Source organism: Aspergillus welwitschiae (assembly GCF_003344945.1).
Source record: "Aspergillus welwitschiae strain CBS 139.54b unplaced genomic scaffold BDQ94scaffold_5, whole genome shotgun sequence".
NCBI classification, from domain to species: domain Eukaryota; kingdom Fungi; phylum Ascomycota; class Eurotiomycetes; order Eurotiales; family Aspergillaceae; genus Aspergillus; species Aspergillus welwitschiae.
In genome coordinates this window covers 183,548-199,878 of record NW_020798699.1, presented here as the reverse complement: position 1 = coordinate 199,878, position 16,331 = coordinate 183,548, and the positions used below count along the sequence as shown (strand labels likewise).

The window sequence follows — 16,331 nt, the reverse complement described above, 5'->3', positions numbered from 1 at the left end:
CCGGTTGAAGAGCCCGCCCCGGTTGAAGAGCCCGCCCCGGTTGAAGAGCCTGCCCCGGTTGAGAAAGCTGTCGAGATTCCCGCCACCGAGGAACCTACCACCACTGAGGAACCTGCCGCCTCTGAAGAGCCCGTCGCCGAAGAGCCTGTCACCGAAGAACCTGCTCCGGTCGAAGAACCTGCTCCCGAGGAGCTCGCTGCCGCTGAAGAACAACCGCCAGTAGAAGAGTCTTCGTCTGTTGAAGAGGTTCCCGCTGAACAAGCTGTTGACGACCCCGCACCAGTGGAAGAACCTGCTCCGGTGGAAGAGGCTACCCCTGCTGCAGAAGAGCCTCCCTCGGCGGAGGAACCTGCTGCTGATGAGCAAACAACTGCGGAAGAACCAGCCCCAGTAGAAGAAATCACCGTTGAAGAGCCTGTTGCAGCAGAAGAAACTGCTCCGATAGAAGAACCTACTGCAGCGGAAGAGCCTGTTGCAGCAGAAGAACCTGCTCCGGTAGAAGAACCTACTGCAGCGGAAGAGCCTGTTGCAGTGGAACCTGCTGCTGAGAAGCCTGCTCCGGAAGCAGCTGCCCCGGCTGAAGAACCCGCCGCTGTGGAAGAACCCGCCTCTGTGGAAGAACCCGCCTCTGTGGAAGAACCCGCCGCTGTGGAAGAACCCGCCTCTGTGGAAGAACCTGTTGCTGTGGAAGAACCTGCTGCTGTGGAAGAACCTACTGCTGTGGAAGAACCTGCTGTTGTGGAAGAGGCCATTCCGGTCGAAGAGGCCGTTCCTGCTGAAGAGCGGGCTGCCGTTGAAGACGCTGCACCTGTTGACGAACCCGGTTCGGTCAATGAACCAGAACCGGCAGAAGATATAGCCCCTGCTGAGAGATCTTTTCCTATCGACCCATCAGAAGTCGCTGCACCGCTACCGGAAGAACATGGCGAAAGCGAAGGATATGAAGCAGATCCGAGCTCAGAGCCGTCAGAGGAAACCGAGGCTATTGATTCTTCAAGAGGCGAAATCCTAGCTGGAGCCGCGGCCGGGGCCGCTGCTGCTGCTGCCGCCGCCGCAGCCGCCGCATCAGTCCACCGGAAAGACTCACGAAGGAAGCACAGAAGATCACCTGACGCCGACTATGATCGGAAGGAGTCTAGAAGCTCTTCTGACGGCCATCGATCCCAACGGCAAAAAGGTGAGCGTGTTGGTATTGTGGGTCGATGGGCACAAGCTTTACAGGAGTCCAAAAGACTTCATGAAGAGAAGCAGAAGCAAAAGATCCAGGTCATCGAGAAAGAGCGCCGCTCTTTGGACCGTGGAAGAGAGAGAGAAAAGGATAAGCAGCGGGAGCGTGACCGGGATCGCGACGAGCGGAAACGTGAACGGGAACGAGAGTACGAACGCCAACGCGAGCTCGAGCGTGAGCGCGAGCGCGAGCAAAGACGACAAGAACGCGCGCGCAGACAACAAGAAAAAGAGCGTATACAACAAGAGCAAGAGCGTATACAACGAGAGCAGGAGCGTATACGAGAGCAGGAGCGTATACAACAAGAGCAAGAACGCAGACAACAAGAGCGTGAGCGCAGACAACAACGAGAGCGCGAACGCGAACAACGTGAACAACTTGAACGGGAGCGGGAGCGGGAACGCGCAAAGCGCTCTGAGCGAAGCGCGAGATCAAGGAACTTGGAACAATCCGAACGTTCGTTGAGCGGGAAAGAGAGCGCACCTGCCAGGTCACACCCACGCTCAGATCACTCCGGAAGCCAGGACCGCGAGCGCAAGAGCAGCTCTTCATCACGCCACACCCAGTCCACAGAACCCAAGCCTCGCTTCTTCCTGAAGTATATGGAGGGTCAGTCGGACACCAACGGCCCACTCCTGAAGATCAATGCTGCCAAGGCCTCCGCCAACGTCTACAAAGATCGTGAGAGAAGGTCATCCTCCCACCAGAGTCAACGTCAGTCGCAAGAAGGCAAGAGCAGCAGTGAGCGCTCCGGTCGATCACGTCCCGAGGACGACGAAGAAGCTCGAGCTCGGCGTGAAGCTCGCAGAGAGCGCAAGAGGATGGAAATGGAGCAGGAAGCAAGGGCAAGGGAGGAGGAACCCGAGCAACGTCGCCATCACCGCAGTAGCGGAGAGCATCGCCATCGCCATCACAGGCATCGTCGCGAGCCGTCTCCTCCACCCAGTGGGCCTTCCAAGCTGAAGACCCTCTTGGGAGCGATTGCTGCTCACTGATGATAGCTTGCCGGGGAATCAACAAACCCAATCACCCTTGTGGTAATCCTGTCCTTCCCTTCCGTTCTTCCCGTCAGTTCGATGTATTTATTTATTCATTGTTTTGCTTTGTTTCACTTTGCATTTATCGCAGCAGGTTCACAGCATGCATGCATCAGCGGGAATAGCATATGGTTCGGGGTGCTTGTGGCTTTTTCATATGAAGCATTTTAGCCTATTTCGGTTCTATTCTCATGTACCTTACGTTTGATGTATGCTGCATGCAATTGATTATTTTCACGAATGATATGACTTGTTTTCTATATGAGGCTTATATTTACTTCTAATGTTTTCTTTTCTTCTTGAAAAGTGCTGTCTACGGTGAAGCGTGTGGAAACTAGCGGAATTTCTTTTACTTCAGTCCTTACGTTTATGGGTTTCTGAGCGCGCTGTGGGACATGAATGAATCAACTTATTTGGGCTGCATTGGCACATTCTAGGATACGTATCGTCTTAGCTCGTCATAATGAGGTTTTAAAATCCCCGGGGTAAAACTTCACAGGGCTGGAATTGCCATTCCATCACCTCTCAAGTCGCTACCAGCGCTGTACACCAGCTTCCCATCATCATAATGACAACGGATAATCTGACCACGGCCGAACATGCCCCTCTTCCATCCAGTCAGAACCTCGACTTGATGGCCCAGCTGCTTTAGGCCCTCAACAGCAGCATCGCTGACACCTTCCTCGACATAAACTGTTCTGTCGATGGGCTTTTCGCCATCGGCGTTACCAGCGGCGATACAGATTCGAGGACTATCGAGCGCAGCTTGAGGGTGGTAGTTGAATGCAAGCATATTGAGCAGGACCTGTACGTGACCCTGTGGTTGCATGAAGCCGCCCATCACACCATATACTGAATGAAGAGAACCGTCAGAGACGTTAGTGATCAATGCCGGAATGATGGTATGATAGGGTCTCTTGCGCGGGGCCAGAACGTTCGGATGCCCAGGGGTCAGCGAGAAGTTGGCACCCCGGTTTTGTAGTGTGAACCCGCATCCCTTTGGTATGATACACGTTCCGAAACCACCATAGTTGCTGTTGATGAAAGAGATACCGTTGCCCTCTTTGTCTGTCACTGCAAAGTATACCGTATCACAATGGTTGTGAGCTGGACTGCCATGATCAATGATATCAGAAGCCTTATCAGGATTGAACAGCTTGGCACGCTCCGCGAGATACTCGCGGGATATAAGTTCCTTGCTTGGGACCTTCTCCACGTCGGGATCGGTGACCCACCAGGACCCATCGGCAAATGCAATGCGAAGGCTCTCGATGACTGCGTGTAGATATTCGGCGGAGTTGTGCTGTGCCTCAGTGAACTTTGGGATCTTTCCTGTGCGTTCTAATTCCTCGAGGATACCCAGGGCCATAAGAGCCACGATACCCTGCCCGTTCGGTGGATGCTCCCATATTTCCACTCCCTGGTTAGCCTCGCCGGTCGTACCGGCGGTCTGCTTCTCCACAATATCCTGACCGGTAAACTTAAGCGAGACGGCTTCTGTTTCCTGGCTTCCTGTTTCGGCGTGGAACTTAAGGTCTTCCAGGGTTATATAGCCTCCCAGGTCCTGGACGACTTTGACAAGTTCTTCTGCAACACGTCCCTCATAGAAACCCTTCTTTCCTTCTGCGGCAAGCGCTCGGAATGTTTGGGCGAGTGTGGGATTTCGCAGGATTTCTCCGGGTAGAGGGCTCCGAACACCATTTTCAGCGTTAGGGTCAGATTTGAGCATCTCGTGGTAGTTTGGCGATGCTGCACGAATCAGATGCTCGCTTTCGTGCCACTGTAAGAAGTCAGCTTTTCGTATGGGTTGAACGAAGCGAACAATATGCTTACAAAGAAAGATGCCAACTCCGAGACAGGAAAGCCTTCCTCACCGAGTTCAATGGCAGGACGCAAGATCTGCTCCAAGGACAGATTTCCACTACCGAACTTTTCCACAGTATCAACCCATCCTGCCGCGGCACCTGGAGTAGACACGGCGAGGACGCTGGTCATTGGTATTTTCCCAGAATCATCCGGGCCAAGGTTCAGATCCTTCCTGACCTTTTCGAGAGTCGCATTGGCAGGATAGCGACCAGAGCCGTTCAGTGAGTGGACTTTCTTCGTTTTGGCATCATAGAAGAGACAAAACATGTCTCCACCGATGCCTGTGGATGAGGGCTCCGTGATATTCAATGCCGCAGCTAGTAGACACGTTTCTCTTAGTTTCATCTTCTCTCTAAACACACTTGTTCTACTGACCGACAGCTACAGCAGCATCCTTTTCCCGAAGTTAGCATTACATCTAAGCAGAGGGCAGGTTTCTTCTAAGACGTACTGCGGCATTGCCTCCTTCACTCAGGATTCTGTGACCTGCGGCGGCCGCCAATGGCTGAGTACAGGTTACGATTCCTTTCGTGCTATGCACAGTACTCCTCCGACTCGCAAAAGGGGCAAAGTCGGGGTTTAGACGAGAATAGACAGCTTTGGAGTTCAATGGCATCTTGATGGCGTGATCAGGCGGTGTTTGCGATGGGGAAGAGGGTCTCGCGGAGGAGGATCTAAGGGAGTCAAGTGGCAGAGAAGAGGAAAAGAAATATCAAGCAAGAAGTAGATTCTCACTGGAGGCTTGGGATCGGCGATACGAAAGAGAGGTGGTCACTTATCCTCGGGAAATGCCCCGACTTCCCCGATAAGATACTAGAAATGACTCCAACTGCGTGGTGGGGTAAGATGAGTCTCACCCCTCCTTTTGGCCGCTCGAGTCCATCTTTACTAGGCGTAGATGTACCAACTACACCCAATTGATACGAAATAACACGGGAAGATAGAATAGAATTCTCCCAGCATGATAGTCGTACCTGCAATTTTTCCCCTCAAGTACAATATCCACACATAAAGTAAGTAGAAGAAGATCAAGCAAAGAGGGAAGCAGAGCAAATGCGGAGGAGCGGAGAGAGGGCGATGTACCTTCCCGAAGAGGAAAGGCGTGGCACCTGACGGGCAGCCGACGCGTGACCCCAACGGAGAATGACGTTGGGAGAAGAAAGCTGCCGGCAAGTTATCCTCCACGAGGCGCCTTGGATATGACTTGTCTGCCTCAAATATAATAAGGGCCGCCCTGAAGGTTTCGGTTCCACGTTGGGGTTCCCCATCTGACCCAGCCAAATTGCCCACGGGTTCTCGATCGCCCGAGACGAACCACTGCTGTTGATCTTCAGGACCCGCGCCGAATACGGAGCGGAGCTGGATGTTTCCCTGCCGTATCATCCCACTGCAGCCATTCAACAGGCATCCTGTGCTTCCTTGAACGTGTTATAATCCTATTATGGCCCAGCCAGAGTGATTTGGCTCGTCTGCCTCGCTTCTACTGCTCAATTCTCGTTGCTCGTTCATCCAGGCTGCTGCCGGCTAGCAAGCCTCTACGGAACCTGTGGATCTCTTTTCCCTCCGCCTGTGTGATCATTACTTCCCTCTAAACAGGATGGTGGTTTTCATTGACTTCGAAGACGATGCGCTTAGCCCGCATAGCATCTCGGGTCCCTCCAATTCCTTCCTACATCCCTACATCGAACCCAAAAAGCCTGGGTTATCCGAACTATTGCCCGTCAGGCCGGACGAGCCGCCGCATCGTGCAGCGGATCCATCCGCGGACAGTGATCGCTCCACAGACCCGTTACACAGCATTTCTCCCATCCCTAAAGCGCCACAACAAGATCCAAATCGGAATGCCTTCTCAGCTGCTCTGAGCTGCTATCCGTATGAGACACTTTGAACCAGGCCGCTCCAGTGTCTGGTTCGGTATGGTGTGCTAACTGCGGATACAGAATCATCAAGGAAATTGCTCGCTCGGTGGATCTGAATACTCTGCACGCCCTCTCGCGGACATGCCGTCAATTCCACGCCAATTTGTCTCCCTATCGCCAGCAGCTGGTGAAGCAGACCTTGCGTTGTGAGAATGAGTATATCGAGACACTGTCGGACATGTTGGACAGCGGAGCTTGCATTCCCGACAGCGTCAAGTCGGTTATGCGCTTGCTCAGCCAGAACGCCAGAAGTTCCGGACGCTTGACCAGTGGTAAGATCTCCAAATGCGCCCGAGATATGGTGGCCGAATGCCGTCGATGTTCCAAGGTTGTGTGCCGGGTGAGTCCGTTCCACCAAGCTCTCTGTCTTCATGGTAATACTGATACCTTTGTCACCCAGAACTGCGTTATCAAACCCCCATCCAGCCACATGCTCAGGCACCGCATTCGTCGTCTCTGCACCACTTGTCGTACGGCCCCGCTGAATGAGCTTATCGAGCCACCCTACGAACATGCTCATCCACACAATATCTACGCAAATTCGCCTTCTCAGACTCCTCGGTCCATCATTTCGGCATTCCAGCGTACACCTTGCTCCTGCGATGATGCTATATGGCTTTGTCACCAGTGCGGACACCAAGTACGCAGCAGCGATACAACCTACCGACGGGTATGGACATGGCGCACCCGTTATAGTACCTACCTTGGCGGTCTCGGCACTGGTATCGGCGAAGGCTGCCAGGGCGTGAAATGCGGTCGAGGAGAGGACTGTCTTGCCGCTCAAGAAATCGAGCTAGAAGTAGAATGCGAAGCGGACGAAGCCTCAGGGAGCCCCCCTGACTACGGCCGCTACTACGAACACCGCCACAGCCAGAGTCCTCCACGACACCATAACCATGCCCATGACGGCTGGGAACACCGTGAGGAAGAAGAACCCGGCTACTTCCGACAGGAGATCATAGGCATCGGAGGCCGCGTCAAACACAAGGCGAAGAAACGAGTCACAGTGGGTGCTTGCGTAGTAGAGCATGAAGATGAGCGTGAAACAGGCGAGTATCTTACTAGAGAGGAGCGGGGACAACATCGAAGCTGGTGTGGATGGTGTTGGAGAGTCATCCCAGCCAGAGATGAGCTGAGGAACGTTTGATGATTTACGAATATTAGCTAGATGGAGTAATTGCCAGGTGCCTAGATAGCTATTTGTCTGGTAGACGAGGATAGGATATTAATGGCGACTTGGTATCCTGGATATTTCTAGACTCTAGGCTGGAATTGAGTCTCATCTAGCGAGATGAACTCAGATATCATCATGGCATGAGAAACATATCTAGCAGCAGTCACTAATGGGATACATAGTCCTGGTATCATGATTGCCAACATCGTCTGGATTGTTCTCAACGGACTAGTATTTGTGCCATAATTCTCGTCAGATCCTCATGGATTCCACACTACAAGACTCATTAGCTATTCAAAAATAAAGAGACACCAATGTCTATTCTCGAAGTCAATATATATTTAAACATTGTAAGCTATTCGAAATATTATCAGAGGAATTATCAAAAACAATATCAGAAGAAGTGAAGTGTTAAAATGATCTGTTTTGCAGCAAGAAGCGTAGTCTATACTAGTATACAAAATGATTTCTATAAGAAAAAGCAAAGCATTGTACAAGGTTGCATAGAGGAAAAGAAAAGAGAAAACATCATTGGCTCAGATAAGGCATCAAGACACACAATAAAAGGGAAAGTAAGAAAACCATCAAGCTAGCATAACTCAATATAACATGACATATGGACAATCAGTGCACGTTGCAAAATAAGAAAGCCACACAACATGGGTATATAATCAATTCATAAAGATCCAAAATGGACGCCATCCCACAGCCGGGTAGCCATTCGCAAACCAAGGCTTTTTCTCCAGAACAAAGGAAATATGTGCAGACAGACAAAGGAAATGACAAGAAGGAAAGATAGTAGGCAGATGGATTATGGGATCAGGCCACTTTTTTCTTTAATGGCCTTTTCCCAGAGCCTCGTGGACCCGGTGATGCCAACGTCAGTGCATGACGGCATTAGTGTCGTATTATGGTTCGATTGAACGGTGCGAGACCGGCTTGACGGTGATGCTGCGTAGTTCTCTTCTTCTCGTATGGTCGCATTATTCCCGGCCCGCACGAATTAGGAGTACCAGAGATATTAAGATTTATCACTGCGTTTCATCCAGAGGGAGGCGAGTAATAGCGTATCAGTCGTATGGGAGCATGGCTCATAAGCCCTAATTAGGCACCGGCCTGTCGTCGGTGGTAAAGAAATGAAAGTTATCACCGCCTGTTGGCTTGGTTGTCGCTCATATCGCCCACGACTTCCAGTTCATTGCGGGCGGGTATGAGGCGGGGGGAAGGGCATGTTCCTCATAGGTCAGGCTTGGGCTCGCTGACCAGCTGGGCGATGGATAATGGCAGTGGATAGACTGCAATGGTAGGTTAGCGATGATTATACTATCGTGGATGTTCTGTCTGATTGACATACCGGATGAAGGAGGCTTTCGGTGAGAGGAAGAGGCATCATGCTTAGGGACGGGAGGCTGGTGTCTGGCTGTTCCCAGCAGCGCATAGTCGACTGCATGGACATTGGCGAGGAAGTCAGGTCGGGTTCCATGAGGCTCTCGGGATACGGTTCAGCGACCGTAACCGGTGTGGAGACGACAGACGAACGGGAGTGAGAGTGAACTGAGAGGGAAGTGCCATCCGAGATAGGGGACGGGCACGTTTCCGGGGTAGCGTAGTACCGACTGTCTTCTACGGACTCGTGGATCTGATGGGGGCCTTGGTACAAAGGAGTCTGGTGTCCAGATGTAATTTCGACACTATTCCACATCAAGCCGCAGTCATTGGAGAGGTCTGGGTGGATGGCAGGCGCCACGAGGGCCCCAACCGACATCGCATTGTGCGGTTGGGTGACAGCCAGGTATGGTGTTTGAGTTGCGGGCATAGACGTGGTGGCAGGGACATAAGGCTCAGAGATGATGGGAGTACGGCTCTGCTGGTGCCATTGGGCAGTCCTATCCATCTGTGCTTCCAATTCGCTGAGGGTAATCGTCAGTAAAAGAGACAAGCAAGCCGTAGTAGCAGGAAGTACTTACTGTCTTTCCATGTGGCGGGCGAGAAGGTCAGGGCGGTGGAATGCCTTTTTGCAGTGGCTGTGGGTACACCGGAATAGGGCTTCAGGGTTGTGGTTCAGCTCATGGCGTCTGTAAGATTGAGTTAGCATACCGATCAGGCAAGATTATTGCGGCACAAGCGCAGTGGCTTACCTTCGGTGCTCGGCTCTTGTGAAGACCTGAATTGAAGGGTCAGCTTGTTGCCAAGTCTGTGCGACAGCATTCTCATGGTACTAACCTTGTTGCAGCCCGGGTACTCGCAAGCATGCACACGCTTTCCCTTCTTCGCTTTGCTGATGCGATGCGTAGTTGGGGTGTAGGTGATAGGGAGAGGGATCTCCGATTGAGTAGTGCTTCGACGCATTGTTAAAGTTTCGTCTTTCTGCTTGGTGTGATTGATGGTGTTTTAAAAGGTATTGGTGGTGGTGGTGGTTGTTGTTGTTGTTGTTGTAGCAGGAGTAGGATTGGTAGTAGTTGAAGTTGTTTGAAGTTTGAGTTGTTGGAGTTTGAAGGATGAAGAGGCAGGAAGATGCTTTGATCTTATAGAGTTGGTTGTGATGGAGTGAGGATAGACGGGATTTAGATTGGCGAGTGAGCGGAAGATATAGGATTTGGTTCCTGGAGGAGGCTATCCCCTGATCATTCTGTAACAGACCCAGAACTTGTCAGGAACGGGATAGACATGTGGTAGTGTGGAGATTGGGGGTTAAAGTGGGAGGTGGGCTGTGATGCAGCTATACTAGCAGAATTGGGGAACAGACCAGGGTGAGATCAGAACGGATGAGGCAGGAAAAATGCCTCGCATCTGCAGGCCGGATTGGGGCAGTGAGATTAAGATGGGGAAAAAAAGAAGAAGAAGAAGAAGTAAAGTGACGATCTGAAACGGGCGGAATGGTGGCGGAGAGGCTGTCAGGGTGGGTAGTCTGGAGTGAGCGAAGAAAAAGTGATATAGAAAGCACCACTCGATGAGGCTAGACCTGGGTGAACCACTACTACTACCACCCAGTTACTCTATCTAGTTGGTATTTCTTAGTCCTTCCCGAGCGATCGCCGGGGAAAGCGAAGGTGGGAAATGATTTGGAAGCATAGTAACCAAATAGTAAATAAAAAAATTAAATTAAATTAAAATCACAATGTATTGTTATGGTAATAAGGAAAATAAAAAATCATGAAAATAACCGTGAGACTAATAATAATAAGAATAATAATAATCAGAGATAAAAATAAATACGACACTGCAATTATCGTCCAATCTCCTTCAGGCTCTGCACCAAGGGAGAGAAATGTACCTAAGGCAGGTAAGCGAGAGCCAGTGCACTGCAGTTTGATGATCAGTTTGTAGGGTGATCACAGCAAGCAACCACTCAGGACTAGCACTGCTACCATGGCTATGTTAGACTTGAACTACTTTCACTACCACCAGGTCAGATGGAGACGGAACTGTGAATCCGCTCTCCCCAGCGAGGCTAACCGATGTATCCAGTCTACTTACAAGAAAAGTGGGAATTGAAAAGTGGAATCCTGTCATCTCTTTCCCGATCAGGATTATTTACGGATCAATTTAATTGATCCAGTAAGGAAGGTAAGAAATAAAATAAAATAAACAGTCAGACAAGACCAAATGGAAAAAAATGGAGAAGGTAAAAAAAAAAAAAAGAAAAGAAAAGAAAAGACGGCAGGGCGTTTTTGTCATACTCACTTGGCAGGAACGATGGGTTTCCCTCTTTTGGCTTGGTCTAATCCATCGTTATTGTGGGCCTCGTTGGTCGAACGGGCAAATGACAGGCGCCATGGGGCCAACATCCCTTCAAGTTCCCTCTTCAAGCAACACCGTGCTACCAGCAGTCCAGGTGGTGTTGCGGCTGAGGCGCACTGCAGATGGAGTGAAGAAGAACCCGTCCTGTACCCATCGGGTTTTTTTACGGCAGGGAATTAGGATAAAAAAAATAACAATAGTGAAAAACTAAAAGCAAGAGAAAAATTACAACATCTGACCTACCTCGTTCGTATAATTCCAGTTTGACTGACTGATCGAATAATCATACTTCAACGGCTCCGTTTGTTGTTGGTTTTCTACAAGACTCCACTGCATAGTAAGCTGAGCCATGGTTTTCCAGATCTCCAGTCCCGGCCGGCACGAGAGAATCAGAAAAGGGAAGGTTAGGCTTTTCGGGTAACCCAGCCAGAAGCACACACTCTCATTAAAAGAAAAAAAAAATCAAATTAATTAGCGGAACCGGACTCTTCATACTCCTCGTGCGAAGGAGGAAGGTGACGGACGGGATCACGGAGACGAATATGGAGAAAAAAGAGGGGGGAAGAAAGGGGTACCCCACTTCTGGGCAACAATACCCTGTGCACATGGCTCAGGATTCGATCCCAGTCGATCCCGTTAGCTATGAAGATACGAGTCATACACTACGGAGTGTGCTGATGGGTTCGGGTGATGGCCGTTGTGGTCCGTAGCAGCCCAGTGTAGGTGTAGAATGTGGTGGCTACCTTTCTCCCACCTATACTATCTACTCCTATACTGCCCAAACAGATGGCATCATCAGGTTGGCAGGCCAAGACCGCCAACCACATGGCTTCCCCTTCCCCTTGACTATGTTCACCCCTGCTGCAGTGCTACTATTACTAGTCTTATATTAATTTGCTGACATGGTGGAGGTGAGATGAGAGGATTGTGCAGGGGTGTCTGTCTATCAGAGACCAAGGATAGTAAGTACTATGGGGTAGATGATACTGGGTGTGGATATTGTTGATAAGGAGAAAACATCATGCAGAGCCTGAAGGTCGAACACCATTACTGCACAAAATTGGGGAACTTGTTGGCTGTCTGAGCCTCATGATTGGGGGGCTCGTCTATGCCAATGGAGGACGAATGCATTCTGGCCAGGTCTGTTGCCCTCTAATTTTCGAACCAACTCCAGACTTAAGCAGGCTAAAGTAGTGGGCAGAGACTTGACTGACCAGGATAGCCCACCCAGCCAACCCCGGTGTCGCTCCTCAGGCTTTCATCAAAGCCTCAAGCACTCTCCATTTGGTGGTCCACTTTTGGAGACGGGCTGCCAAACTCAGGGAGCTAGGCAAGGTCCTTAAGCTAAAGAGGAAAAGGCTTATAAGATCGGGCTATTCCGTACTCCACGGGCCACACTGGCCAAAGTTCCATTCAAGCTAAACGTGGACCAAGTGGGGCGACCCACTGTGAGCCATTTGAAATTGTCAATTGACATCCGGGCGAGAGCAATAGGGTTCATTCAGTCGGTGGTACTGCGGCACACACCACCACACGGTTTCCAGGATATTTGCTTGCTTGCCCGATAGATAACCGCCCGGGCCACTTGTCGACAAATGCAATGTCAGAATAAGAAATTCGGCTGTATCAAGATTCCAACTGCAGGAAACCATATGTGAAGCACGAGTGCCTAATAATAACTCATCTGCAGCATCAGTCAATCTTACTATTGGTCCAATATTCTGCGAACTGACGCGACCCTGTGTATTCGAGTAAGATCATTTATTGTCACGGTTAGCCTTGTTCATTTCCTCGACCGTCTGGCGAGCAGCAAAGCCTCTTAACGGCGCCCCGCTAGCCTGAGATGGTCTATACTGTTTCCTTAACGGGAGTGACTCCCCTCAAGCGACCCCGTCAAGTGTCCACTGTCATAGCATGGACAATCGATCGAGCCTCTTCTAGCGCTGTGGAGAGAGAGAGAGAGAGAGAGAGTTGTTCGTCTTATCTGTATGGGGCCAGATGGCTTTCCGGTATCTGCTGACTTTTTCATTTTTTTTTTCCGCTACTATTCCAAACGAGGTGTTGCAAATTGCAATCTACCAGTAGTCTAGTAGTGACGTGCGCGCTATTCCATGGTCTCACATAGCGCCCGGTCCTCAGTAGTACAAAGTAGTAAGAATTGTTTTATTACCCACGTGCGATGGCAGGGTTGTTGCTGTATTAGGTAGTCTTAAGGCTACCCCCCTCCGTTGGCGATCGTCAAGTCCGCCGGGTTTTAGCCGGCCAGTCCGAGTCTGCCTGCCAAGTAATGTTTCATGGATACTGATAGTCTGTAAAGTGCATTACCCTGAATTCCACGTGACCGAGCATCGGTCTTTCTCAGGATCCCTGGATTCTCTGCAGACAACGGAAGGAAGCCTTAGCACCAGCAGATGAAGAAGACGACGACGGAGTATCTAGAGAAAGGAGGATGAAAGGAATAGCCGAGATAAGCACTCTACATCCTTACCATGACCACCATCAGGAACCAGCTTTTTCAGGGGCAAACTCTTACTACTCAGGCAAGACACGAACAATCAGAGGCCTGGAGCAATGTTGGAAAGCTGTGTTGGTCGTTAACTAGGTTCAGAGAGCAGGCAATTTGTTGTGGTAGCGATGTGATGAACGGAGCTGAGTGGTGCTGTAGATGAAATGGCCTAACTGGGAAATCAGTGTGTTGGAGACCCACTCGTGTAACAAACACGGGTCATTCCCCTTACACAAAGGTATTGGTTAGATGCTTAGGCCGTCCATAGCGCTGCTATCACAGAAGCATTCCGTAGCGGCTCTACCGAGCAAGGGAGCCTTGGGATGATGCTACCTCAGGCCTCCTTACTGAAAATCCAAACACGGTTAGTCTATGCTAGGTACACAAATGCCCAGCCCTGTGGAACAAGAATGTTTTCGCTTCGTGCATCCTTCCAGGAGGTAGAGGTCCCAGAAAACATGGGGGCCATGGTCATTCTGACTTCACATGGGCTTCTAGCTTGTTTCAGGTCGTGGATCAATGTGCTTCGAACTGCAGTCTGCCTTACACTTCGAGGGGCAGAAAAGTGAATAAGCATTAAGTTGTTCTAGTTCAAGTTTCGAAATGGTGATCTCATCAGCGAGGCAGATACCCTTTTTGGTATAGAATGCGAAGCAGCGAATGCAGTAAACCCTGCGATAAAGAATCCAGCCCACAGACGAGTAACATATGTAATACACACCTGGGTCACTCATTCTCGTCCCCATCGGAGACGAAGGTTGCGGACTCGCGGCACTCCCGTTCCGTCAATGGAGTTGTGGCTGGGTCTCCGTTAAGAGTAGGTGCGACTCGATTCGGCATAGAGGCAGATCCATGCCGAAATTACCCGTCACAATTTAGCAGCCATTCCTGTCATTAATAACACCGATTATTAGAGGGTGTTTAATATGAATGACAGATGGCAGGCCTGATATTAAGCCACGGACTATCCTGGTGGCCATGTGTCAGGGATCGACAGCATGGTCTGATTCTCATTATAGGAGAAGCTCGCTCCCTTGATAAGCGGGTTTCTTCGGGAAACTACCCTAAGCAGGGGTGGCATACTTCCCCGACAGACTCCAACTGGGTGATACATGACAACACAATTCAACGAACTTCAACAGAAGCGGGTCGTATACTTTAGCATGATTTCAAGTCATCTCCGACTCAGTATACTGCTGAAATAAATACAAATTAAACGATATCGTACAAAATTTAGAGCTCACCGCTTGTCATAGGCATGGGAACAGTGAGGGCAGACTATGAAGCTGAAACCCCTCGATTCTGATGGAGGGGCTGCAACGTGCCAAATCGGAGAAATTTGCTGGTGGTCCTGTATAGGAGAGCGGGTCCCGTGGATATTCGTCAAGCAACTAATAGTAGCAACTAATTAAAATGCAGGAGGCGGCTTAGCTACTGCAGACTTGATGGCCAACCTGTGCCTCAGGCCTAGACACCAGGTCCATCATGCATCGCCATGACACCAAGGCCGCCCGCAGCCCATATTGGCTCTCGGGCCTTCACGTGGCGGGGCCCCCATGCTAGGATTGTGATCCCTCACAGAATGATGACGAGCCGGGCAATAGCAGCAACCATTCAGGATCCGTACAGGGTGATCAATTCTCCCACCTCTTCTCACTAGGACAAGACAATGTTTGTGTAGTCCATTGGAGTACCAGCCATGATAATCGGCTTGGCTTCATTGGCTCTCATTGCACCTAAGAATCTTTGCCCGAATTTTTTTCTGAAATATTCTCTGCTGATACTTGAGACAGCTAGCTCATGGAGTAGTACGTATGAAAAAAGATTCTCTGGACAAGTCACGAAGACTAGAAAAGGCAATTTCTGCCTCATCTATGCCGTCGGATACGCCTGTGTATACGGCATACAAATTGATGGGACGCGATCGAGACAAATGATGATAGCAAGGATACGAAGTCTAGCACGGAATACGCCGTCCCTGATGGCATGGCCCGACCTCTCATGCCACGAGGGTAAGCTAGGAGTCGACAACGTGGTCGAGATGTGGGGAAGGAAGGAGGAACCACTGGGTTAGCAGCCCTGGACTGGCCCCCTGCCCACCGGCGGCTTGTGCTACCATGATGGCTCGAGGCGGCAGAACAGGGTCAATAACGACTGGTATGTTAGGAGATGGAGTGAATAACTCGACGGTACTATAGAGTATCCACCCACAGATCTTCTATACGAACAGACCAATGGTGATGCAGAAGGCCTCCAGTCTTGTTATGTTATAGTAGTGCATGCGTACCACTTTGTGGTTATACTGACAACATACTCAATCTAGTAGCCTACGTGATTCTTGATCGGTACTAGACGATCGAGAGCTGTCATGTGCCAATTGCCTCCTCCTCCACCACCCCCTCCAAAACGACATATGAACTAGCCTGTAACGGAACATGATCAGCATCCTAACCGTCAGTCCAGGAATTTATTGGCCGACTGGTCATCTAAGGAGCCCGCTACGAGATGCAACCCTGGAGCAGAGAAGCAAGCATCGAAGACCTAAGGTCTGTCTAAGTGGTAAAGTACAATGTCTAGCGCAACGCCGGGCGCTGCGGTCATCTCGCGAGGAATGCCGTGTGAAGTATGTTCGATGCCAGACTGCACTAACCATGCAGAGTGACGATAGCTTCTGCAGTCATCATTGCGTCGTCGGAAAAAAAACTGCCCTTGTTGCTGATGATTCTGAAACGCTTCCATGACAACCCACAGGTTCACAGCCCGTTGCTTATCCATATCCCTTGCCCGAACGAGTTACTATACTGATCAGGTAAAGTTCGTCGGACGCTCGGCAAAAAGTGGAATCCGTCGGTGGATTATG

At 50.4% G+C, this 16,331-nt stretch overlaps 6 protein-coding genes across 6 annotated transcripts; 3 read left to right on the top strand and 3 right to left on the bottom strand.

The window, feature by feature from the left end:
* Window positions 1-12: 12 nt before the first annotated feature.
* BDQ94DRAFT_166985 (PE repeat family protein) lies at window positions 13-2,223 on the top strand (the record flags this gene model as incomplete). Its single annotated transcript, XM_026770696.1, has 1 exon — window positions 13-2,223. A coding segment is annotated over one exon (2,211 nt), but the record flags the coding sequence as incomplete, so codon positions are not given.
* Window positions 2,224-2,490: 267 nt separating this feature from the next.
* Window positions 2,491-4,883, bottom strand: BDQ94DRAFT_103380 (gamma-glutamyltransferase family protein). The gene is made up of 4 exons (XM_026763382.1): window positions 4,583-4,883; window positions 4,507-4,525; window positions 4,099-4,448; window positions 2,491-4,045 (listed from the first exon to the last, which is right to left on the bottom strand). The coding sequence occupies exons 1-4, from the start codon at window positions 4,745-4,747 to the stop codon at window positions 2,759-2,761; spliced, it is 1,821 nt and encodes a 606-aa protein (XP_026629918.1). The 5' UTR covers window positions 4,748-4,883; the 3' UTR covers window positions 2,491-2,758.
* A 435-nt stretch (window positions 4,884-5,318) lies between these two features.
* Window positions 5,319-7,537, top strand: BDQ94DRAFT_137055 (uncharacterized protein). The gene is made up of 3 exons (XM_026764991.1): window positions 5,319-6,003; window positions 6,072-6,390; window positions 6,451-7,537. The coding sequence occupies exons 1-3, from the start codon at window positions 5,729-5,731 to the stop codon at window positions 7,195-7,197; spliced, it is 1,341 nt and encodes a 446-aa protein (XP_026629917.1). The 5' UTR covers window positions 5,319-5,728; the 3' UTR covers window positions 7,198-7,537.
* Window positions 7,538-8,396: 859 nt separating this feature from the next.
* Window positions 8,397-9,573, bottom strand: BDQ94DRAFT_166982 (uncharacterized protein; the record flags this gene model as incomplete). The annotated part of the gene is made up of 5 exons (XM_026770695.1): window positions 8,397-8,519; window positions 8,579-9,134; window positions 9,192-9,299; window positions 9,363-9,388; window positions 9,448-9,573. The coding sequence occupies 5 exons, from the start codon at window positions 9,571-9,573 to the stop codon at window positions 8,397-8,399; spliced, it is 939 nt and encodes a 312-aa protein (XP_026629916.1).
* A 1,443-nt stretch (window positions 9,574-11,016) lies between these two features.
* On the bottom strand, window positions 11,017-11,316 carry BDQ94DRAFT_166981 (uncharacterized protein; the record flags this gene model as incomplete). Its single annotated transcript, XM_026770694.1, has 2 exons — window positions 11,017-11,109; window positions 11,209-11,316. The coding sequence occupies 2 exons, from the start codon at window positions 11,314-11,316 to the stop codon at window positions 11,017-11,019; spliced, it is 201 nt and encodes a 66-aa protein (XP_026629915.1).
* Window positions 11,317-11,452: 136 nt separating this feature from the next.
* On the top strand, window positions 11,453-11,718 carry BDQ94DRAFT_137050 (uncharacterized protein). The gene has a single exon (XM_026764990.1). It carries the CDS (start codon window positions 11,508-11,510, stop codon window positions 11,673-11,675), a length of 168 nt encoding a protein of 55 aa, XP_026629914.1. The 5' UTR covers window positions 11,453-11,507; the 3' UTR covers window positions 11,676-11,718.
* The last annotated feature ends 4,613 nt before the right edge of the window (window positions 11,719-16,331 follow it).